Here is an 18,196-nt window from a genome sequence, read left to right as displayed (position 1 = left end):
CCCGGAACATACTGTCGGAGGCGAAGACGGGGGAGGAGGGGGGGCTCGAGGGGACAGAGACGACGGGGTCAGGGGTCAGAGTGGAGGTTCATGACCTGCTGGTGGACATCAAGGCTGAGAAGGTATGTTATGGTGTCTGTTTTCATCGTTTTTACAACTGTTTCATTTAGCAGATGCTCTTATCCAGAGCAACTTCCAGTCAGTGTATTCAACTACGTTTAGTTGGGGAAAAACACCGCATGTCACAGTTCTTGCAGGTAGATACTTAAAATCAGTCAGTCAGTCATTCAGTCAGCTAATCAATCATTCCTCCCTCTCCCCAGGTGGAAGCCACGGAGGTGAAGCTGGAGGACCTGGACCTGTCTCCAGAGCCGCTGGGCGTGGCAGTGGGTGTGGCTGGGAGTGTTGTCTCTGAGGACAGGGGCGGGGCATTGGTCCAGGTGGACTCCCTATTGGACAACGTGTACTGTGCTGCAGTAGAGAAGCTGAGCAGCAGCGCCGCCAGCGGAGTAATGGTCCCCAACGCAACCGTCGGTGTCGCCACCGACAACCACAACACCGGTCCCCTCATCACCCTCGCTGACGATGACAAGGACAGTCTCCCTAGCAACAGCAGCTTCCTGTTTGGCCAGGTTAGTTCGTCTTTCTTTTCTTCTGCTTGTGTTTTGTTATGTGCAAGTTAACTAAACAGAACTGAACTCAACAGGAGGAGCCCCTGGTCCTGCCAAGTCCTTGTTCTAACCCCCAACCAGACCCCGAGCCCCCAATCCCCCCGGCTCGCAGCCATGACCTGGGCCTGCTGGCCCACATGACGGGCAGCTCTGAGCTGGGGATCATCGGCATGGTCAGTCCTGGTGGTCCAATCAACAGCATCCTGGAGGAGGAAAGGTTGAAGCTCCAGACCACCCTGGGTGACGTCACCTCAATGTCCAGGGAAGAGGCCTGCTCTAAGGGGTCGGAGTTCACAGACACGGGGGCTGGAGCTAGTGCTGGAGGGTCTGGGGTGTCGGAGGGGGGAGAGCCCTCGGCTGGTGTGAAAGGTAGTGGGGCGGATGCAGTCAGCAACACCTCAGGCACAGAGAGGTCATACGACAGAAAGGACAAAGAGGTTAAGAAGATACAGACCACTGCTACTACACAGGTTAGTTAAATTACAAGACCTTCCTCCCTCTTATCCTCTTTTACTCCTGTCTCCTACTTCCCTTTCTCCCTCCTCTCTCCTCCCTCCCCCGTGTTATTGAGTCTGATGAGAGGAGGAGGAGGAGGAGGAGAGGGAGGAGGAGAGGGAGGACTAAAGGACTATTAATAGTGTCTCTTCTCTGCTGTTATGTAATGTTTTATTTATACACTGCTTTATACACTCTGAATTACAGTATTGTGGGTGTATGTGTGTCTGTACGTGTGTGTCAGTCCCTGCACGGTCGTACGGCGGCCCAGTTAGAGCGTGCCCTGCGTGTGGACCTGGGCTTCAGAGGGATGCCCATGACAGAGGAGCAGCGGCGCCAGTTCAGCCCTGGCCCTCGCACCACCATGTTCCGCATCCCAGAGTTCAAATGGTCGCCCATGCACCAGCGCCTCCTCACCGACCTGCTGTTGGCCCTGGAGACAGACGTCCATGTCTGGAGGAGGTGAGGGGACCGAGACACTGAGGACACTGTCCCTAATCACACCCTAGTCCCTATGTAGTGCACTAGTTTGTATCAAAGCCCATTGCCTCTCTGTAGTGCACTATTTTTGACCACTTAGCGCTACCACATAGGACATGCAGTAGAATGTTACATTTGGGTCATTTAGCAGACGCTCTTATCCATAGTGACTTACAGTCAGTGCATTCAACTAAGTTAAGTAAGACAAGCACATATCCCATTCATTGAGAGTAAAACAAGAGTTACAGTAGATCTTTCTAACTAGCCTTACTGTGGCTGATTATTCACCACGTTTCCCTGAGCTGACCTAAGACCTGTCTTTAATCCAGTTCTCTCCTTCTCTCTCTGCCTCCCTGCAGCCATTCAACCAAATCTGTCATGGACTTTGTCAACAGCAATGAGAACATAATCTTTGTCCACAACACCATCCACCTCCTCTCTCAAATGGTAGACAACATCATCATCGCCTGTGGAGGGATCCTTCCTCTGCTCTCCGCTGCCACCTCTCCTTCTGTAAGTCATTCAGTCAGTCTTTCTACCACCTCTCCTTCTGTAAGTCATTCAGTCAGCCTCTCTGCCGCCTCTCCTTCTGTAAGTCATTCAGTCAGCCTCTCTGCCACCTCTCCTTCTGTAAGTCATTCAGTCAGCCTCTCTGCCGCCTCTCCTTCTGTAAGTCATTCAGTCAGCCTCTCTGCCACCTCTCCTTCTGTAAGACATTCAGTCAGCCTCTCTGCCACCTCTCCTTCTGTAAGTCATTCAGTCAGCCTCTCTGCCACCTCTCCTTCTGTAAGTCATTCAGTCAGCCTCTCTGCCACCTATCCTTCTGTAAGTCATTCAGTCAGCCTCTCTGCCACCTCTCCTTCTGTAAGTCATTCAGTCAGCCTCTCTACCACCTCTCCTTCTGTAATTCATTCAGTCAGCCTCTCTGCCACCTCTCCTTCTGTAAGTCATTCAGTCAGCCTCTCTACCACCTCTCCTTCTGTAATTCATTCAGTCAGCCTCTCTGCCACCTCTCCTTCTGTAAGTCATTCAGTCAGCCTCTCTGCCACCTCTCCTTCTGTAAGTCATTCAGTCAGCCTCTCTGCCGCCTCTCCTTCTGTAAGTCATTCAGTCAGCCTCTCTGCCGCCTCTCCTTCTGTAAGTCATTCAGTCAGCCTCTCTGCCGCCTCTCCTTCTGTAAGTCATTCAGTCAGCCTCTCTACCGCCTCTCCTTCTGTAAGTCATTCAGTCAGCTTCTCTGCCACCTCTCCTTCTGTAAGTCATTCAGTCAGCCTCTCTGCCACCTCTCCTTCTGTAAGTCATTCAGTCAGCCTCTCTGCCGCCTCTCCTTCTGTAAGTCATTCAGTCAGCCTCTCTACCGCCTCTCCTTCTGTAAGTCATTCAGTCAGCTTCTCTGCCACCTCTCCTTCTGTAAGTCATTCAGTCAGCCTCTCTGCCACCTCTCCTTCTGTAAGTCATTCAGTCAGCCTCTCTGCCGCCTCTCCTTCTGTAAGTCATTCAGTCAGCCTCTCTGCCGCCTCTCCTTCTGTAAGACATTCAGTCAGCCTCTCTGCCACCTCTCCTTCTGTAAGTCATTCAGTCAGCCTCTCTGCCACCTATCCTTCTGTAAGTCATTCAGTCAGCCTCTCTGCCGCCTCTCCTTCTGTAAGTCATTCAGTCAGCCTCTCTACCACCTCTCCTTCTGTAAGTCATTCAGTCAGCTTCTCTGCCACCTCTCCTTCTGTAAGTCATTCAGTCAGCCTCTCTGCCACCTCTCCTTCTGTAAGTCATTCAGTCAGCCTCTCTGCCACCTCTCCTTCTGTAAGTCATTCAGTCAGCTTCTCTGCCACCTCTCCTTCTGTAAGTCATTCAGTCAGCCTCTCTGCCACCTCTCCTTCTGTAAGTCATTCAGTCAACCTCTCTGCCACCTCTCCTTCTGTAAGTCATTCAGTCAGCCTCTCTGCCGCCTCTCCTTCTGTAAGTCATTCAGTCAGCCTCTCTACCACCTCTCCTTCTGTAAGTCATTCAGTCAGCTTCTCTGCCACCTCTCCTTCTGTAAGTCATTCAGTCAGCCTCTCTGCCACCTCTCCTTCTGTAAGTCATTCAGTCAGCCTCTCTGCCACCTCTCCTTCTGTAAGTCATTCAGTCAGCATCTCTGCCGCCTCTCCTTCTGTAAGTCATTCAGTCAGCCTCTCTGCCGCCTCTCCTTCTGTAAGTCATTCAGTCAGCCTCTCTGCCGCCTCTCCTTCTGTAAGTCATTCAGTCAGCCTCTCTGCCACCTCTCCTTCTGTAAGTCATTCAGTCAGCCTCTCTGCCACCTCTCCTTCTGTAAGTCATTCAGTCAGCCTCTCTGCCGCCTCTCCTTCTGTAAGTCATTCAGTCAGCCTCTCTACCACCTCTCCTTCTGTAAGTCATTCAGTCAGCTTATCTGCCACCTCTCCTTCTGTAAGTCATTCAGTCAGCCTCTATGCCACCTCTCCTTCTGTAAGTCATTCAGTCAGCCTCTCTGCCACCTCTCCTTCTGTAAGTCATTCAGTCAGCTTCTCTGCCACCTCTCCTTCTGTAAACCATTCAGTCAGCCTCTCTGCCACCTCTCCTTCTGTAAGTCATTCAGTCAGCCTCTCTGCCACCTCTCCTTCTGTAAGTCATTCAGTCAGCCTCTCTGCCACCTCTCCTTCTGTAAGTCATTCAGTCAGCCTCTCTGCCACCTCTCCTTCTGTAAGTCATTCAGTCAGCCTCTCTGCCACCTATCCTTCTGTAAGTCATTCAGTCAGCCTCTCTGCCACCTCTCCTTCTGTAAGTCATTCAGTCAGCCTCTCTGCCACCTATCCTTCTGTAAGTCATTCAGTCAGCCTCTCTGCCACCTCTCCTTCTGTAAGTCATTCAGTCAGCCTCTCTGCCACCTCTCCTTCTGTAAGTCATTCAGTCAGCCTCTCTGCCACCTCTCCTCTGTAAGTCATTCAGTCAGCCTCTCTACCACCTATCCTTCTGTAAGTCATTCAGTCAACCTCTCTGCCGCCTCTCCTTCTGTCAGTCAGCCTCTCTGTGGTGCTACACCACCATCTAGTGGTGGCTAGATATAGCTGCATGTTTAGTTCTTAATTATTGATCAGCTTCCAGGAAATAGGACGAGTTAATTGTCTTTATTGATCGTAGCCATTTTCATTTGCTCAGCTTCATTCTACTATCTATTCAGTTTAAGTTGGTGATTGTTTTCTGTGTGTTTTGTTTGTGTGATTCTATGTGCCTTAACTGCCGATTGTATCTGTTGATTTTATCATGTATTGTTGTTTGTTTGTGTGCATGGCCAGAGTACCCAAGTTAGTTAGTTTTATTTCCTTTCATAACGTTTATTTTCTCAGATACAATGGAACCATTTCTATTCTGGATCTGTCCCCCCTTCACCCTTCACCCTCCTCCTCCCCTGTCCCTGCTTCACCCTCCTCCTCCTCCCCTGTCCCCGCTTCACCCTCCTCCTCCTCCCCTGTCCCCGCCTTCACCCTCCTCCTCCTCCCCTGTCCCCGCTTCACCCTCCTCCTCCTCCCCTGTCCCCGCTTCACCCTCCTCCTCCTCCCCTGTCCCCGCTTCACCCTCCTCCTCTTCCCCTGTCCCCGCCTTCACCCTCCTCCTCCTCCCCTGTCCCCACCTTCACCCCTCCTCCTCCTCCCCTGTCCCCGCCTTCACCCTCCTCCTCCTCCCCTGTCCCCGCTTCACCCTCCTCCTCCTCCCCTGTCCCCACCTTCACCCCTTCTCCTCCTCCCCTGTCCCCACCTTCACCCCTTCTCCTCCTCCCCTGCCCCCGCCTTCACCCTCCTCCTCCTCCCCTGTCCCCGCTTCACCCTCCTCCTCCTCCCCTGTCCCCACCTTCACCCCTTCTCCTCCTCCCCTGTCCCCGCCTTCACCCTCCTCCTCCCCTGTCCCCGCCTTCACCCTCCTCCTCCCCGGTCCCCGCTTCACCCTCCTCCTCCCCTGTCCCCGCTTCACCCTCCTCCCCTGTCCCCACCTTCACCCTCCTCCTCCTCCCCTGTCCCCACCTTCACCCTCCTCCTCCTCCCCTGTCCCCGCTTCACCCTCCTCCTCCTCCCCTGTCCCCGCTTCACCCTCCTCCTCTCCCCTGTCCCCGCCTTCACCCTCCTCCTCCTCCCCTGTCCCCGCTTCACCCTCCTCTTCTCCCCTGTCCCCGCCTTCACCCTCCTCCTCCTCCCCTGTCCCCTCTTCACCCTCCTCCTCCTCCCCTGTCCCCACCTTCACCCTCCTCCTCCTCCTCCCCTGTCCCCGCCTTCACCCTCCTCCTCCTCCTCCCCTGTCCCCGCCTTCACCCTCCTCCTCCTCCCCTGTCCCCGCCTTCACCCTCCTCCTCCTCCCGTGTCCCCGTTTCACCCTCCTCCTCTCCCCTGTCCCCGCTTCACCCTCCTCCTCCTCCCCTGTCCCCGCTTCACCCTCCTCCTCCTCCCCTGACCCCTGACCCCCTGTGCTGTGAGCAGGCTGAGTTGGAGAACATCGAGGCAGTCCAGGGCATGTCTTCAGAGACGGCTGTTTCCTTCCTGTCCCGTCTCATGGCCATGGTGGACGTTCTGGTGTTTGCCAGCTCACTCAACTTCTCTGAGATAGAGGCTGAGAAGAACATGTCCTCTGGAGGCCTGATGAGACAGTGTCTACGACTGGGTAAGAGTGTGTGTGTATGTGTGTGTGTGTGTGTGTGTGTGTGTGTGTGTGTGTGTGTGTGTGTGTGTGTGTGGGTGCATGCATGCCTGCCTGCGTGCGCGCACTTGTCACAGACATTAACTGTCATATTAGATGATGAATAATGTCCGGAAATGCCGTGGAAAAAGCATTTCACGATCATTTCAGTAATTCTAGTATCCATGAAATCCTTCTTAAGGATCCGCCCCTTTTTATTATTTTTACCCAAATCTAACTGACTGTAGCTCAGGCCCTGAAGCAAGGATATACATATTCTTGGTACCATTTGAATGGAAACACTTTGAAGTTTGTGGAAATGTGAAAGGCATGTAGTAGAATGTAACACAATAGATTTGGTTAAAGATAAAATAAAGGGAAAAAAACGGTTATTTTGTGTATTTTTTGTTCCTTCATCTTTGAAATGCAAGAGAAAGGCCATAATGTATTATTCCAGCCCAGGTGCAATTAATATTTTGGCCACCTAATGGCAGCAGTGTATGTGCACCGTTTTAGACTGGTACATTGAACCATTGCATTTCTGTTCAAAATGTAGTATCAAGACTGCCCAAATATGACTCATTTGTTTATTAATAACTATTCATGTTCAAAATTGTGCACTCTCCTCAAACAATAGCCTGGTATTCTGTAACTGTAACAGCTACTGTAAATTGGACAGCGCAGTTAGATTAACAAGAATTTAAGCTTTCTGCCAATATCGGATATTTCTATGTCCTGGTAAATGTTCTTGTTACTTAGAACCTCAAGCTACTTGCATTAGCCTACATTAGCTCAACTGTCCCATGGAAGGGACATCAATTCCAAATTACTAGAAAAATAATTTTCTAAATGCACTGCTATTAGATAGTAAATGTGCTTTGGTGAGTCATGATTTTGATAAATGACTTCAGTCAGGTAAGTTGTCTGTGTAAAGGCCAGACTTTTGAAGCTAGCTCTGAAGTCCACACTCTCTCTCTCTCTCTCTCTCTCTCTCTCTCTCTCTCTCTCTCTCTCTCTCTCTCTCTCTCTCTCTCTCTCTCTCTCTCTCTCTCTCTCTCTCTCTCTCTCTCTCTCTCATGATCATCATCTGTAGTGTGACATTTGTCTGGCTGTTGATTTCACCATGACTCTGGCTTGGCAGGTTGGAACTAACAGTGATCATATCATTAATGAGTTTCAAGATGCAGTTTCTGATACCCTGTCTGTCTGTCCTGCCAGTGTGTTGTGTAGCAGTGAGGAACTGTCTAGACGTTAGACAGAGACAGAGGGACAGAGGGACCAACAGTAAGAGCCAGGACAACCTGTATAGTACAGCATCTGCCAACAAGGTATGTCCTCACTAAACTCATAATTTAAAAATACACATCAAGTTGGTAATAATGGTACCTCGGATGGTTGGCTGAGACACCGGACATACAGAACTACTACAGTTGAAGTCGGAAGTTTACATACACCTTAGTCAAATACATTTTCACTTTTCCTGACATTTAATCCTAGTAAAAATTCCATGTCTTAGGTCAGTTAGAATCACCTCTTTATTTTAAGAATGTGAAATGTCAGAATAATAGTAGAGAGAATGATTTATTTCAGCTTTTATTTCTTTCATCACATTGGTATTTGGTAGCATTGCCTTTAAATTGTTTAACTTGGTTCAAATGTTTTGGGTTCCACAAGCTTCCCACAATAAGTTGGGTGAATTTTGGCCCATTCCTCTTGACAGAGCTGGTGTAACTGAGTCAGGTTTGTAGTCCTCCTTGCTCTCACACGCTTTTACAGTTCTATAGGATTGGGGTCAGGGCTTTTTGATGGTCACTCTAATACCTTGACTTTGTTGTCCTTAAGCCATTTTCCACATCTTTGGAAGTATGCTTGGGGTCAATGTCCACTTGGAAGACCCATTTGCGACCAAGCTTTAACTTTCTGACTGATGTCTTGAGATGTTGCTTCAATATATACACATAATTATCCTGCCTCATGATGCCATCTATTTTGTGAAGTGCACAAGTCCCTCCTGCAGCAAAGCACCCCCACAACATGATACTGCCAAGCTTCACGGTTGGGATGGTGTTCTTCGGCTTCCAAGCCTCCCCATGTTTCCTCCAAACATAACGGTGGTCATTATGGCCAAACAGTTCTATTTTTGTTTCATCGACCAGAGGACATTTCTCCAAAAAAGTATGATTCTTGTCCCCATGTGCAGTTGCAAACCGTAGTCTGGCTTTTTTATGGAGGTTTTGGAGCAGTGGCTTCTTCCTTTCTGATCGGCCTTTCAGGTTATGTCTATATGGGACTTGTTTTACTGTGGGCATAGATACTTTTGTAGCTGTTTCCTCCAGCATCTTCACAATATCCTTTGCTGTTGTTCTGGGATTGATTTGCACTTTTCGCACCAAAGTACGTTCTTCTCTAGGAGACAGAAGGCATCTCCTTCCTGAGCGGTATGACGGCTGCGTGGTCCCATGGTGTTTATACTTGCATACTATTGTTTGTACAGATGAACGTGGTGCCTTCAGGCATTTGGAAATTGCCTCCAGGGATGAATCAGACTTGTGGAGGTCTACAATTATTTTTCTGAGGTCTTGGCTGATTTCTTTTGATTTTCCCATGATGTCAAGCAAAGAGGCACGGAGTTTGAAGGTAGGCCTTGAAATACATCCACAGGTACACCTCCAATTGACTCAAATGATGTCAATTAGCCTATCAGAAGCTTTCAAAGCCATGACATAATTTTCTGGAATTTTCCATGCTGTTTAAAGCACAGTCAACTTAATGTATGTACATTTCTGACCCACTGGAATTGTTGGAAAAATGACTTGTGTCATCCACAAAGTAGATGTCCTGACTGACTTGCCAAAACTATAGATTGTTGACAAGAAATTTGTGGAGTGGTTGAAAAACGCGTTTTAATGACTCCAACCTAAGTGTATGTAAACTTTCGACTTCAACTGTATAAGTGGAGGGTGTGTGGGAGATCATTAAGTGTGACACCCAATGTAATATGGATGCTACGCTAACGGCTAAGTAAACAGATTGTTACACGACCACTAAGATGTCAGACTCCCTTAGTCTCCTCACTTTAGATCTCCTAAACCCAAAACATTCTCAGTAACCTTTCTCCCATCCAGGACCCTGACAGACTTTTACAGGACGTCGACATCAACCGTCTGAGAGCTGTCGTGTTCCGGGATGTGGTGAGTAGGATTGTTTGTGTGTGCTGGTGCGTGTGTAACATGTTTGTGTGTGCTGGTGCATGTGTAACATGTTTGTGTGTGCTCGTGCGTGTGTCACATGTTTGTGTGTGCTGGTGCATGTGTAACATGTTTGTGTGTGCTCGTGCGTGTGTCACATGTTTGTGTGTGCTGGTGCGTGTGTCACATGTTTGTGTGTGCTGGTGCATGTGTAACATGTTTGTGTGTGCTCGTGCGTGTGTCACATGTTTGTGTGTGCTGGTGCGTGTGTAACATGTTTGTGTGTGCTCGTGCGTGTGTCACATGTTTGTGTGTGCTGGTGCATGTGTAACATGTTTGTGTGTGCTCGTGCGTGTGTCACATGTTTGTGTGTGCTGGTGCGTGTGTCACATGTTTGTGTGTGCTGGTGCAACATGTTTGTGTGCGTGTGTTTGTGTAACATGCATATTTGTCCCCTCCAGGATGACAGTAAGCAGGCCCAGTTCTTGGCCCTAGCGGTGGTCTACTTCATCTCTGTCCTCATGGTGTCAAAGTACAGGGACATCCTGGAACCCCAAAGAGAGCCCAACAGGATGATCAGCCAATCAGCATGCAGCATTCGCCACGAGATCAACTCACCTACCAGCACAGGTGCTTACTTCTGATATCCAACTCCCTCCCCTAACTCCTCCCATAGCCCATCCTCTCAGCTCTATTATTAATTCATGTTATCCACTAATTGCACTGTGCAGAATTAAATATGGGAACAGGGATGGAAGCAGGAGCAGGATGGGAGAGGGGAGGGGAAGTTGGGAGTGGGGTGGGGTGTATGAAAGTTGTACAGGCAGTCCTGGTCTCTGTGGTATATTTTTTATTTTTTTTATTTTACCTTTATTTAACCAGGCAAGTCAGTTAAGAATAAATTCTTATTTTCACTGACAGTGGGTTAACTGCCTGTTCAGGGGCAGAACGACAGATTTGTACCTTGTCAGCTCGGGGATTTGAATTTGCAACCTTCTGGTTACTCGCCGAATGCTCTAACCACTAGGCTACCCTGCCGCCCCTGTATGAACAGTAACATCCCATTGGACACACGTTGGGAGAGAGCAAGAGCAAAATAAAGAGATAGAGAGAGAGTAAAAGAAAGCGAGAGAAACAGAGAATAGCTGAGAGTTTGGGGCGTTGTGAGGCTAGTTCTATTTCCAGCCGTCTGTCGTAGTTCATTAGCCAGTCAATCAGCCAGGAGGGTGGGATCAGAGAGGCTGCTGGGAAGGACACTTCGCCACCCTCATAAGTAATATCACCAGGAAGAGAGTTTCCAGCCAACTGACATGTGGCAGATGTCTATCTGAGATGGAAGTTAGAAGAGGATGAACTCGGAAGTTAGATGGGGAGAGAATGGGCTTGTTCAACTGGCTGATCTACGAATCACCTTGCATCTTGAATGACTACTCATTATTATTTGCAGATCAGTCAGTCAATCCCAATTAACCCACAATGCATCACATTTTTGACGTCCTGGAACATGATCAATGTGTGTGAGCCCACCCAGTGACCTTGTGTCCTTTAATGTGTGTGTGTGTGTGTGTGTGTGTGTGTGTGTGTGTGTGTGTGTGTGTGTGTGTTCCAGAGACCCCCCTGGCCTACCCTGACCACAATAAGGAGCCCCCCACCCCTGTAGAGGAGCTCCACATAGGGAGAGGATCTCTGCCGCACACTGACTCTGGCATTGGAGAGGAACAGGTTGCTCATCTAGATACTAGACTCGCTCTATTAGAATGGATTGTAGTTGTATTATAATGTTTGTCCGTGCATAAATCCAGGAAGGGTACAGGTACAAGAGTACATAACTAAACTACCCCCCCAGGTGACCAGTGTGTTAAATGGGGCAGACCTGGAACCTTCAGGACCCGGGCGTGTTGACGGCATGTCCGCCCTGCTCGGCAGCCTTTCCTCTGGGGAGAAGCATAGCCAGGAGTTCTTCTTGGAGCCGCCTGGCCTGGAGGTTCTAACAACCGCCTCCTCCATCTCCTCGATCAGTCAATCAAACATCAACGTCAGAGAGATTCTGAAGAGCCTAGTGGCTGGGCCAGTAGAGGGGGTGGAGCCTGGACCAGAGCCCCTCCCCTACCCTGATCCTGCTGTACAGAGAGAGACCCATCACCCTATGCTGCCCATGCAGTTTCACTCCTTTGACAGGTACACATGCACACACATACACACACAACCATGCAGTTCCACTCTTTGTACTGGAGGCCACTCTGTTATGCATATCTTATACATATTTGACAACTTGGGCAGGTAGCCTAGTGATAGATTGTTTGGGCCAATAATGGAAAGGTTGCTGGTTTGAATACCCAAGTCGGCAAAGGTTAAAAATCTGCCGATGTGCCCTTGAGCAAAGGCACTTAAATTTGACATTTTTGTCATTTAGCAGACGCTCTTATCCAGAGCGACTTACGGGAGCAATTAGGGTGTAAGTGCCTTGCACAAGGGCACAACGTCATATTTTCACCTAGCCGGCTCAAGGATTCAAACCAGCGGCGTTTTGGTTACTTGCCCTAATTTACTCCAGGGGTGCGGTACTGCTATGGCTGACCCTGTAAAACAACACATTTCACTGCACATATCTGGTGAAAGTGACAATAAAACACATTTATTTTAATAAGTGTGTAGATTAATGAGAAAACCCCCACATGTAATCCATTTTAGAATAAGGCTGTAATGTAACAAAATGTGTAAAAGGGGAAGGGGTCTGAATACTTTCTGAATGCCCTGAATATGCTTCAAGAAAGAACTATAATGTGCATCGTTAGTCAAGCACGCTCAACACACCACAGTTTATCCACTAAGTCTGTTTAGTTGTCAGGAGCAACATTCATGGTTTTACAGTAGCAAGCTAAACATCAGTCCCATGTTAGACCTCTGGTACTGTTAGCTAAGCCCCCATGGGGAGGAGTGTGGGAGGGTGGGTGTGTGTTTGGAAAGGTCTTGTGTGATTACATTCCTGCAGTAGATAAGAACACAGTAATCTGTGTGCTGCCCCTGTGGTAACCTGCTGCTGACAGGAGGTGAGGGTTCACATCCCAGAATCCTTATCTTTCTGTCTGGTGAACGTTCTGAACGTTGAAGGTAATTGAAGTAGATTTAGGACCAACAAACCCTGAACCATGTCAAAATAGGAAGGCTGTCAGTGTGGCCTGTTTGGTGTGTGTGTCACCTGTGATGAAGGTCAAAATGGAGGAGAGGAGAGATAAGGAGGTGGAGGAGGGAGGAAAGGTAGAGAGGGAGGAGGAGATGAAGGATCAGATGAAGGGCTGCAGAGGTCCCCTGGGCCCTGATGACTGATTAAACAGAAGCGGCTTCCCATTTTACCCCTCCCCCCTCCCATCCCACACCCAAGCCTGTCTTCTCACCCCTCACAGCCCTAATATGCCTTGGCAGGCTGAAATGAGTTGCCAGACCTCTCTGTATTAATTTTGAAATGCTTTCACACACAGTGTCCAGGTCCCACATACGACTCCTTCATGCTTTAATGTCATCCAGCCTCAATTTGCTGTGTCTAATTCTTCTCCACCTGCCAGCAGAATGAGCTTCTAGGCTGACTAGGCCTCAGGACGGCTGGGCTGTCAGGCCTGAGGCTGATAGGGACTGACAACATCAAAACAGAGCACAAAGAAAAGGCTCAGAGCGTTGAGAGGAGGGCTGAGTCCCCTGGTCTTTCTGGTTGATAGTCTCTCTGAGGTGGAGTTTTCAATTAGAGACTTCAATACCCAGGACTGGATGACCAGATGGGACCACTGCACGACTGATCTGAATACACCTTTAAATCTCCTTCCCTCTCTCTCTCCCTCCCTTTCTTTCTTTCTTTCTTTCTTTTTTTCTCTCTCCCTCCCTCTCTCTCTCTGTAGTACAGCTCTCACAGTAACACAGGGGGATGTTGTCAAGCACTGAATGTATGATTACATTTATAATGAAGAACTGATTTAATCTGTTTGGTTTTAATTGTGTGTGTGTGTGTGTGTGTGTGTGTGTGTGTGTGTGTGTGTGTGTGTGTGTGTGTGTGTGTGTGTGTGTGTGTGTGTGTGTGTGTCCTTAAAGGGTGTGTTCTGCGATTCTCTTTCCTCTATCTTGTCTTGTTCATTAATATTCCTCACCAGATGAATCCTTACTTTAATCACAGCAGCCCCTATTAAACATACCCACATTAATACATGATGTCTTAGGTCGTCTTTGCATCTAATCAATTATTCATATGAAAGGTTCATATCAGACCGTAACCATGTCACACAGGGATAGCTGCACACATTCTTATCTTAGCTTTTTCCATGTTTATTTTAAAAAGAGACTGTTGGAATCAGTGCTAATCTGAATTGTGATGGAACATTGCATGTGATTGTTCATTCAACGTGTCAGTGTTTTTATTGTTTGTGCTCCTACTCCAATAAATGATTAGATAAATAACTCAAAATGAACCAGGAATACCTTTTTAGAAAACATATTAAACATATAGCTGGTTTTCTCAGTGATGTGCTGCTGTCAATGAGACCTCTGGTCTAGACCAAAGCAGCAGTACACAGATGTACTGAATAAATGATGCCGCCACCATCAGTACTCTTCACTGCAGATGCAGAGATATGGACGTTTGTGTGTGTGTCATGCCGTTCATCAGAAGTGAATAAATAACTGCAGTATATCCCAGTGGTCTGAATGTATGCTCTGTGCTCTCTAAGTGGACCATGGGAAGGTCACAAGTTTAGTCATCTAAAGACCCTGGGTCTGTGCCAAATAGCACCCCATTCCCTGTATAGTGCACTACTGTTGTACAGGGCTCTTATCAAAAGTAGTACACTGTATAGGGAATAGAGTGCCATTTGGGACACATACCCTCCTGGCAGCATTTACTGCCTTCTTCCCTCGTGATGTGTTCTAGTGTCTATAAATATATGAGGAAATCAGAAGTGTCTTCACACAGAACAGTCTTTTTCTATTTCCATGTACTGTATTTAATGTTTCTCTTAACTTAATTGGAGCATTACTGATGCTTGGTTCCGTCATTAGCTACACTTAGCTGTGCTCTGTGTGTGTGTGTGTGTGTGTGTGTGTGTGTGTGTGTGTGTGTGTGTGTGTGTGTGTGTGTGTGTGTGTGTGTGTGTGTGTGTGTGTGTGTGTGTGTGTGTGTGTGTGTGTGTGTGTGTGTGTGTGTGTGTGTGTGAGACTCTCTCTCTCTCTCTGTATAGGAGTGTGGTGGTCCCAGTGAAGAAGCCTCCACCAGGCAGTCTGGCTGTGAACACGGTTGGACACACATCCTCCAGTAGCCTGGCAACAGGCTCCACCCCCAACATCTTTTCTGCAGCCTCCAACCCCGCCAAGAGCATGATCAACACCACCGGTAGGTCTACACCCATGGGCCCTGGTCAAATGCGGGGAATAGGGTGCAATTTAAATTTGGGACTAAATCTTCTAGTGCTTCCCACATCAACCCCTAGTCCCACAGGCCTGGGCAACTCCAGTCCTCGGGGGCCTGACTGGTGTCACAGTTCTGCCCCAGCTAACACACCTGACTCCAATAATCAACTAATCATGATCTTCAGTTAAAAATGCAATTAGTTTAATCAGCTGTATTTGCTAGGGATGGGGGGGAAGTGTGACACCAACCAGGCCCCCGAGAACTGGAGTTGCCCAGGCCTGCCCTAACACTTAGCCACTTGTGTATACTTGAAACGTGTGGATAGGTATGAGTAATATTAGTGACAATTCCACCTAACCTACAGTTATTAAGTGGCTTCTTAACAGGAAGATAGTACTACCATACCAATATTATTGCTTATACCTATCTGATCCTTTCTTTTCTATATGAGGTGCTAGTGAGTAAATGGTAGGGGCAAGGCGTAGGGTATAGGTGTAGGGGGTCAGGGCTAGGTGTAGGGGATAAGGCGTAGGGGTAAAGGGATAGTGGTTGGTTTCAGATTCAGCCTGACCTACAAGCCCTCTGAAGGATGGTACTCAGGGTCTCAGACCCAAGAGGTTACTAATCAAACTCTACTAATGTGTTTGGCCGGTAATGTGGTTTATTTCCAGGGAACTGTTGCTCGTTGGAGTTCGTTAGTATTTCATCTGAGTAATTACTGCAGATCTTAATAACCCAGTGGGTCTGGAATGTGTCCTTTGATGCCGGTCCAGGAATCGGAGCGGATCTGCGTCCCTAATGGCTCCCTATATAGTGCACTAGTTTTTACCAAGGCCCGTAGGGATCTGGTCAAAAGTGGTGCACTATATAAAGAATATGGTGCTATTTGGGACATAACCTATTTGTTTCTCGGCTGGATGACTGAGGTTTAATGGTGGATTGTAGAAACTCATACTGTGCACCAGAGGGCACTCTCTACTGTACTATCTCCTGACAGGGCCAGGCTTCCTATACTTAAGCAATAAGGTCAGAGGAGGTGGGGTCTGTGGCCAATATACCACAGCTACGGGCTGTTCTGACACACAACACAACACAGAGTGCCTGGACACAGCCCTTAGCTGTGATATATTGGCCCCGAGGTGCCTTGCTGCTATTATAAACTGGTTACCAACGTAATTAGAGCAGTAAAAATACATGTTTTGTAATACCCATGGTATACGGTCGTATAGACCATGGCTGTCACCCAATCAGCATTCAGGGCTCGAACCACCCAGTTTATAAAGTGCTATGACCTGCTGTGTGGTGTTTGTGCTGTATAAAGCAGGATAATACAATCAGGTCAGGTTGAAATGCATTCAATGACCTCCGAGAAATGGTAGATCTTGTTGTTTTGTTAATGTTTCATTTGTTCAGACCAAATTAGTGTAGTGTAGTAGAAGTTGTAGTGTAGTGTGCTTCCAATGGGCCCTGAACAAAAGTAGTGCACTAAATAGGGAATAGGGTTCCATTTGACTGTCCTCTCCCCTTAGTCCCTGGTCCATGCTGTTGAGCCAAGGGTCCAATGATGCAGCAGGCCTTCGAAAGAAGCCACTTAATACAGAGACCATTAAAGCTGCAACACCTATTAAATGTCCCTATCCACTCAGCAGGAATGTGACAATGTGTCACTGTGCTTTCAGTTAAACCCAGGGGCTCTCCTCTCTCCCCTCCTCCTGCTTCTCTCCCTTTCAGTTAAACCCAGGGGCTCTCCTCTCCTCTCGCTTCTCTCTCTTTCAGTTAAACCCAGGGGTTCACTTCTCTCCTCTCCTCTCACTTCTCTCTCTTTCAGTTAAACCCAGGGGTTCTCTTCTCTCCTCTCCTCTCACTTCTCTCTCTTTCAGTTAAACCCAGGGGTTCTCTTCTCTCCTCTCCTCTCACTTCTCTCTCTTTCAGTTAAACCCAGGGGTTCTCTTCTCTCCTCTCCTCTCGCTTCTCTCTCTTTCAGTTAAACCCAGGGGTTCACTTCTCTCCTCTCCTCTCACTTCTCTCTCTTTCAGTTAAACCCAGGGGTTCTCTTCTCTCCTCTCCTCTCACTTCTCTCTCTTTCAGTTAAACCCAGGGGTTCTCTTCTCTCCCCTCCTCCTGCTTCCCTCTCTTTCCTTCCCACTTTTCCATCTATAACCTTCTCTCCCTACCTTCCTCCTTCCCTCCTTCTCTGTCACCCCCCCTCTTTCTCACTCTCTCTCCCCCTTCTCTCTCACCCCCTCTTTCTCCCACTCTCTCTCTTTTTCTCTCTCCCTCCTTCTCTCCCTCCTTCCCTCAGACCCCATGATTTCACCAGTTCTGTTCTGTAGATGTTCTTTGTCAACGTGACCCATGAACTCAAGGACATGCATGTGATACCTGGAATGATGATGGATGGAAAACGTCTTAATCGTATCCTATTAAACATGTAACCCAATATTTCAAAAGAAATGCCACAGATGTAGCTACAGTACAATGCACCGTGTTTGAACAACCGTTATATTGAATTGGACATTAGACATTCATATACTTACAATGAATGGTTCAAGGCGGATGTCATTCTTATAGGTCGGCCCTGTAACTGAAACAGACCTTGGGTAGATAATATACAGCATAGGTGTATACTGTATAGTTGTATATTTAAGCAATAAGGCCCAAGGGGGTGTGGTATATGACCAATATACCACAGCCAAGGACTGTCCAACTGCACAATGCAATGCGGAGTGCATGGATATAGCCCTTAGCAGTGGTATATTGGCAATATACTGTACCACAACCCCCAGAGGTAACTTATTGCTATTAAAAACTGGTTACCAATGTAATTAGAGCAGTAAAAATAAATGTTTTGTCATACCCGTGGTATACGGTCTGATATAACACGGCTGTCAGCCAATCAGCATTCAGGGCTCAAACCACCCAGTTTCTAATTTGGGTATGTAATGGAGGTGTAAACTGTATATTTCTGTACTTGGGTATATAATATAGTTGTATAGTGTATGCTATAATGTATAGTTGTATACTGTATAATGGAGTTTTATACTGTGTATTTCTATAGTTGGTAATGTAATTGAGTTGTATACTGTACTGTATAGTTGTATTCTGTACTGTATAGTTGTATACTTGGGTATATAATATAGTTGTATACAGAACTTGGGTATATAATATAGTTGTATATTTAGTTATCTAATGAAGTTTTATACTGTACTGTATAGTCATATTCTGTACTGTATAGTTGTATACAGTACTTGGGTATATAATATAGTTGTATACAGTACTTGGGTATATAATATAGTTATATACTTGGTTATATA

At 47.5% G+C, this 18,196-nt stretch overlaps 1 protein-coding gene across 5 annotated transcripts in view; it reads left to right on the top strand.

The window, feature by feature from the left end:
* LOC135546348 (neurobeachin-like) overlaps positions 1 to 18,196 on the top strand; it is a 334,302-nt gene that overhangs the window by 108,750 nt on the left and 207,356 nt on the right. For all 5 annotated transcript variants that reach the window (XM_064974700.1, XM_064974698.1, XM_064974697.1 and 2 more), the window contains exons 22-33: positions 1 to 122; positions 324 to 632; positions 707 to 1,141; positions 1,411 to 1,628; positions 2,006 to 2,159; positions 6,110 to 6,290; positions 7,524 to 7,633; positions 9,431 to 9,496; positions 9,955 to 10,123; positions 11,103 to 11,215; positions 11,340 to 11,671; positions 14,713 to 14,864. The exon at positions 1 to 122 is cut by the window's left edge and continues 232 nt beyond it. In XM_064974700.1, the coding sequence (XP_064830772.1) occupies positions 1 to 122; positions 324 to 632; positions 707 to 1,141; positions 1,411 to 1,628; positions 2,006 to 2,159; positions 6,110 to 6,290; positions 7,524 to 7,633; positions 9,431 to 9,496; positions 9,955 to 10,123; positions 11,103 to 11,215; positions 11,340 to 11,671; positions 14,713 to 14,864 (2,361 nt within the window). The remainder of the gene's footprint in view (positions 123 to 323; positions 633 to 706; positions 1,142 to 1,410; positions 1,629 to 2,005; positions 2,160 to 6,109; positions 6,291 to 7,523; positions 7,634 to 9,430; positions 9,497 to 9,954; positions 10,124 to 11,102; positions 11,216 to 11,339; positions 11,672 to 14,712; positions 14,865 to 18,196) is intronic.

The sequence above is a fragment of the Oncorhynchus masou genome, chromosome 9 (assembly GCF_036934945.1).
Source record: "Oncorhynchus masou masou isolate Uvic2021 chromosome 9, UVic_Omas_1.1, whole genome shotgun sequence".
Classification (NCBI taxonomy): Eukaryota; Metazoa; Chordata; class Actinopteri; order Salmoniformes; family Salmonidae; genus Oncorhynchus; species Oncorhynchus masou.
Note: the sequence above shows the minus strand (reverse complement) of the source record. Positions and strands in the feature narration are given on the sequence as shown.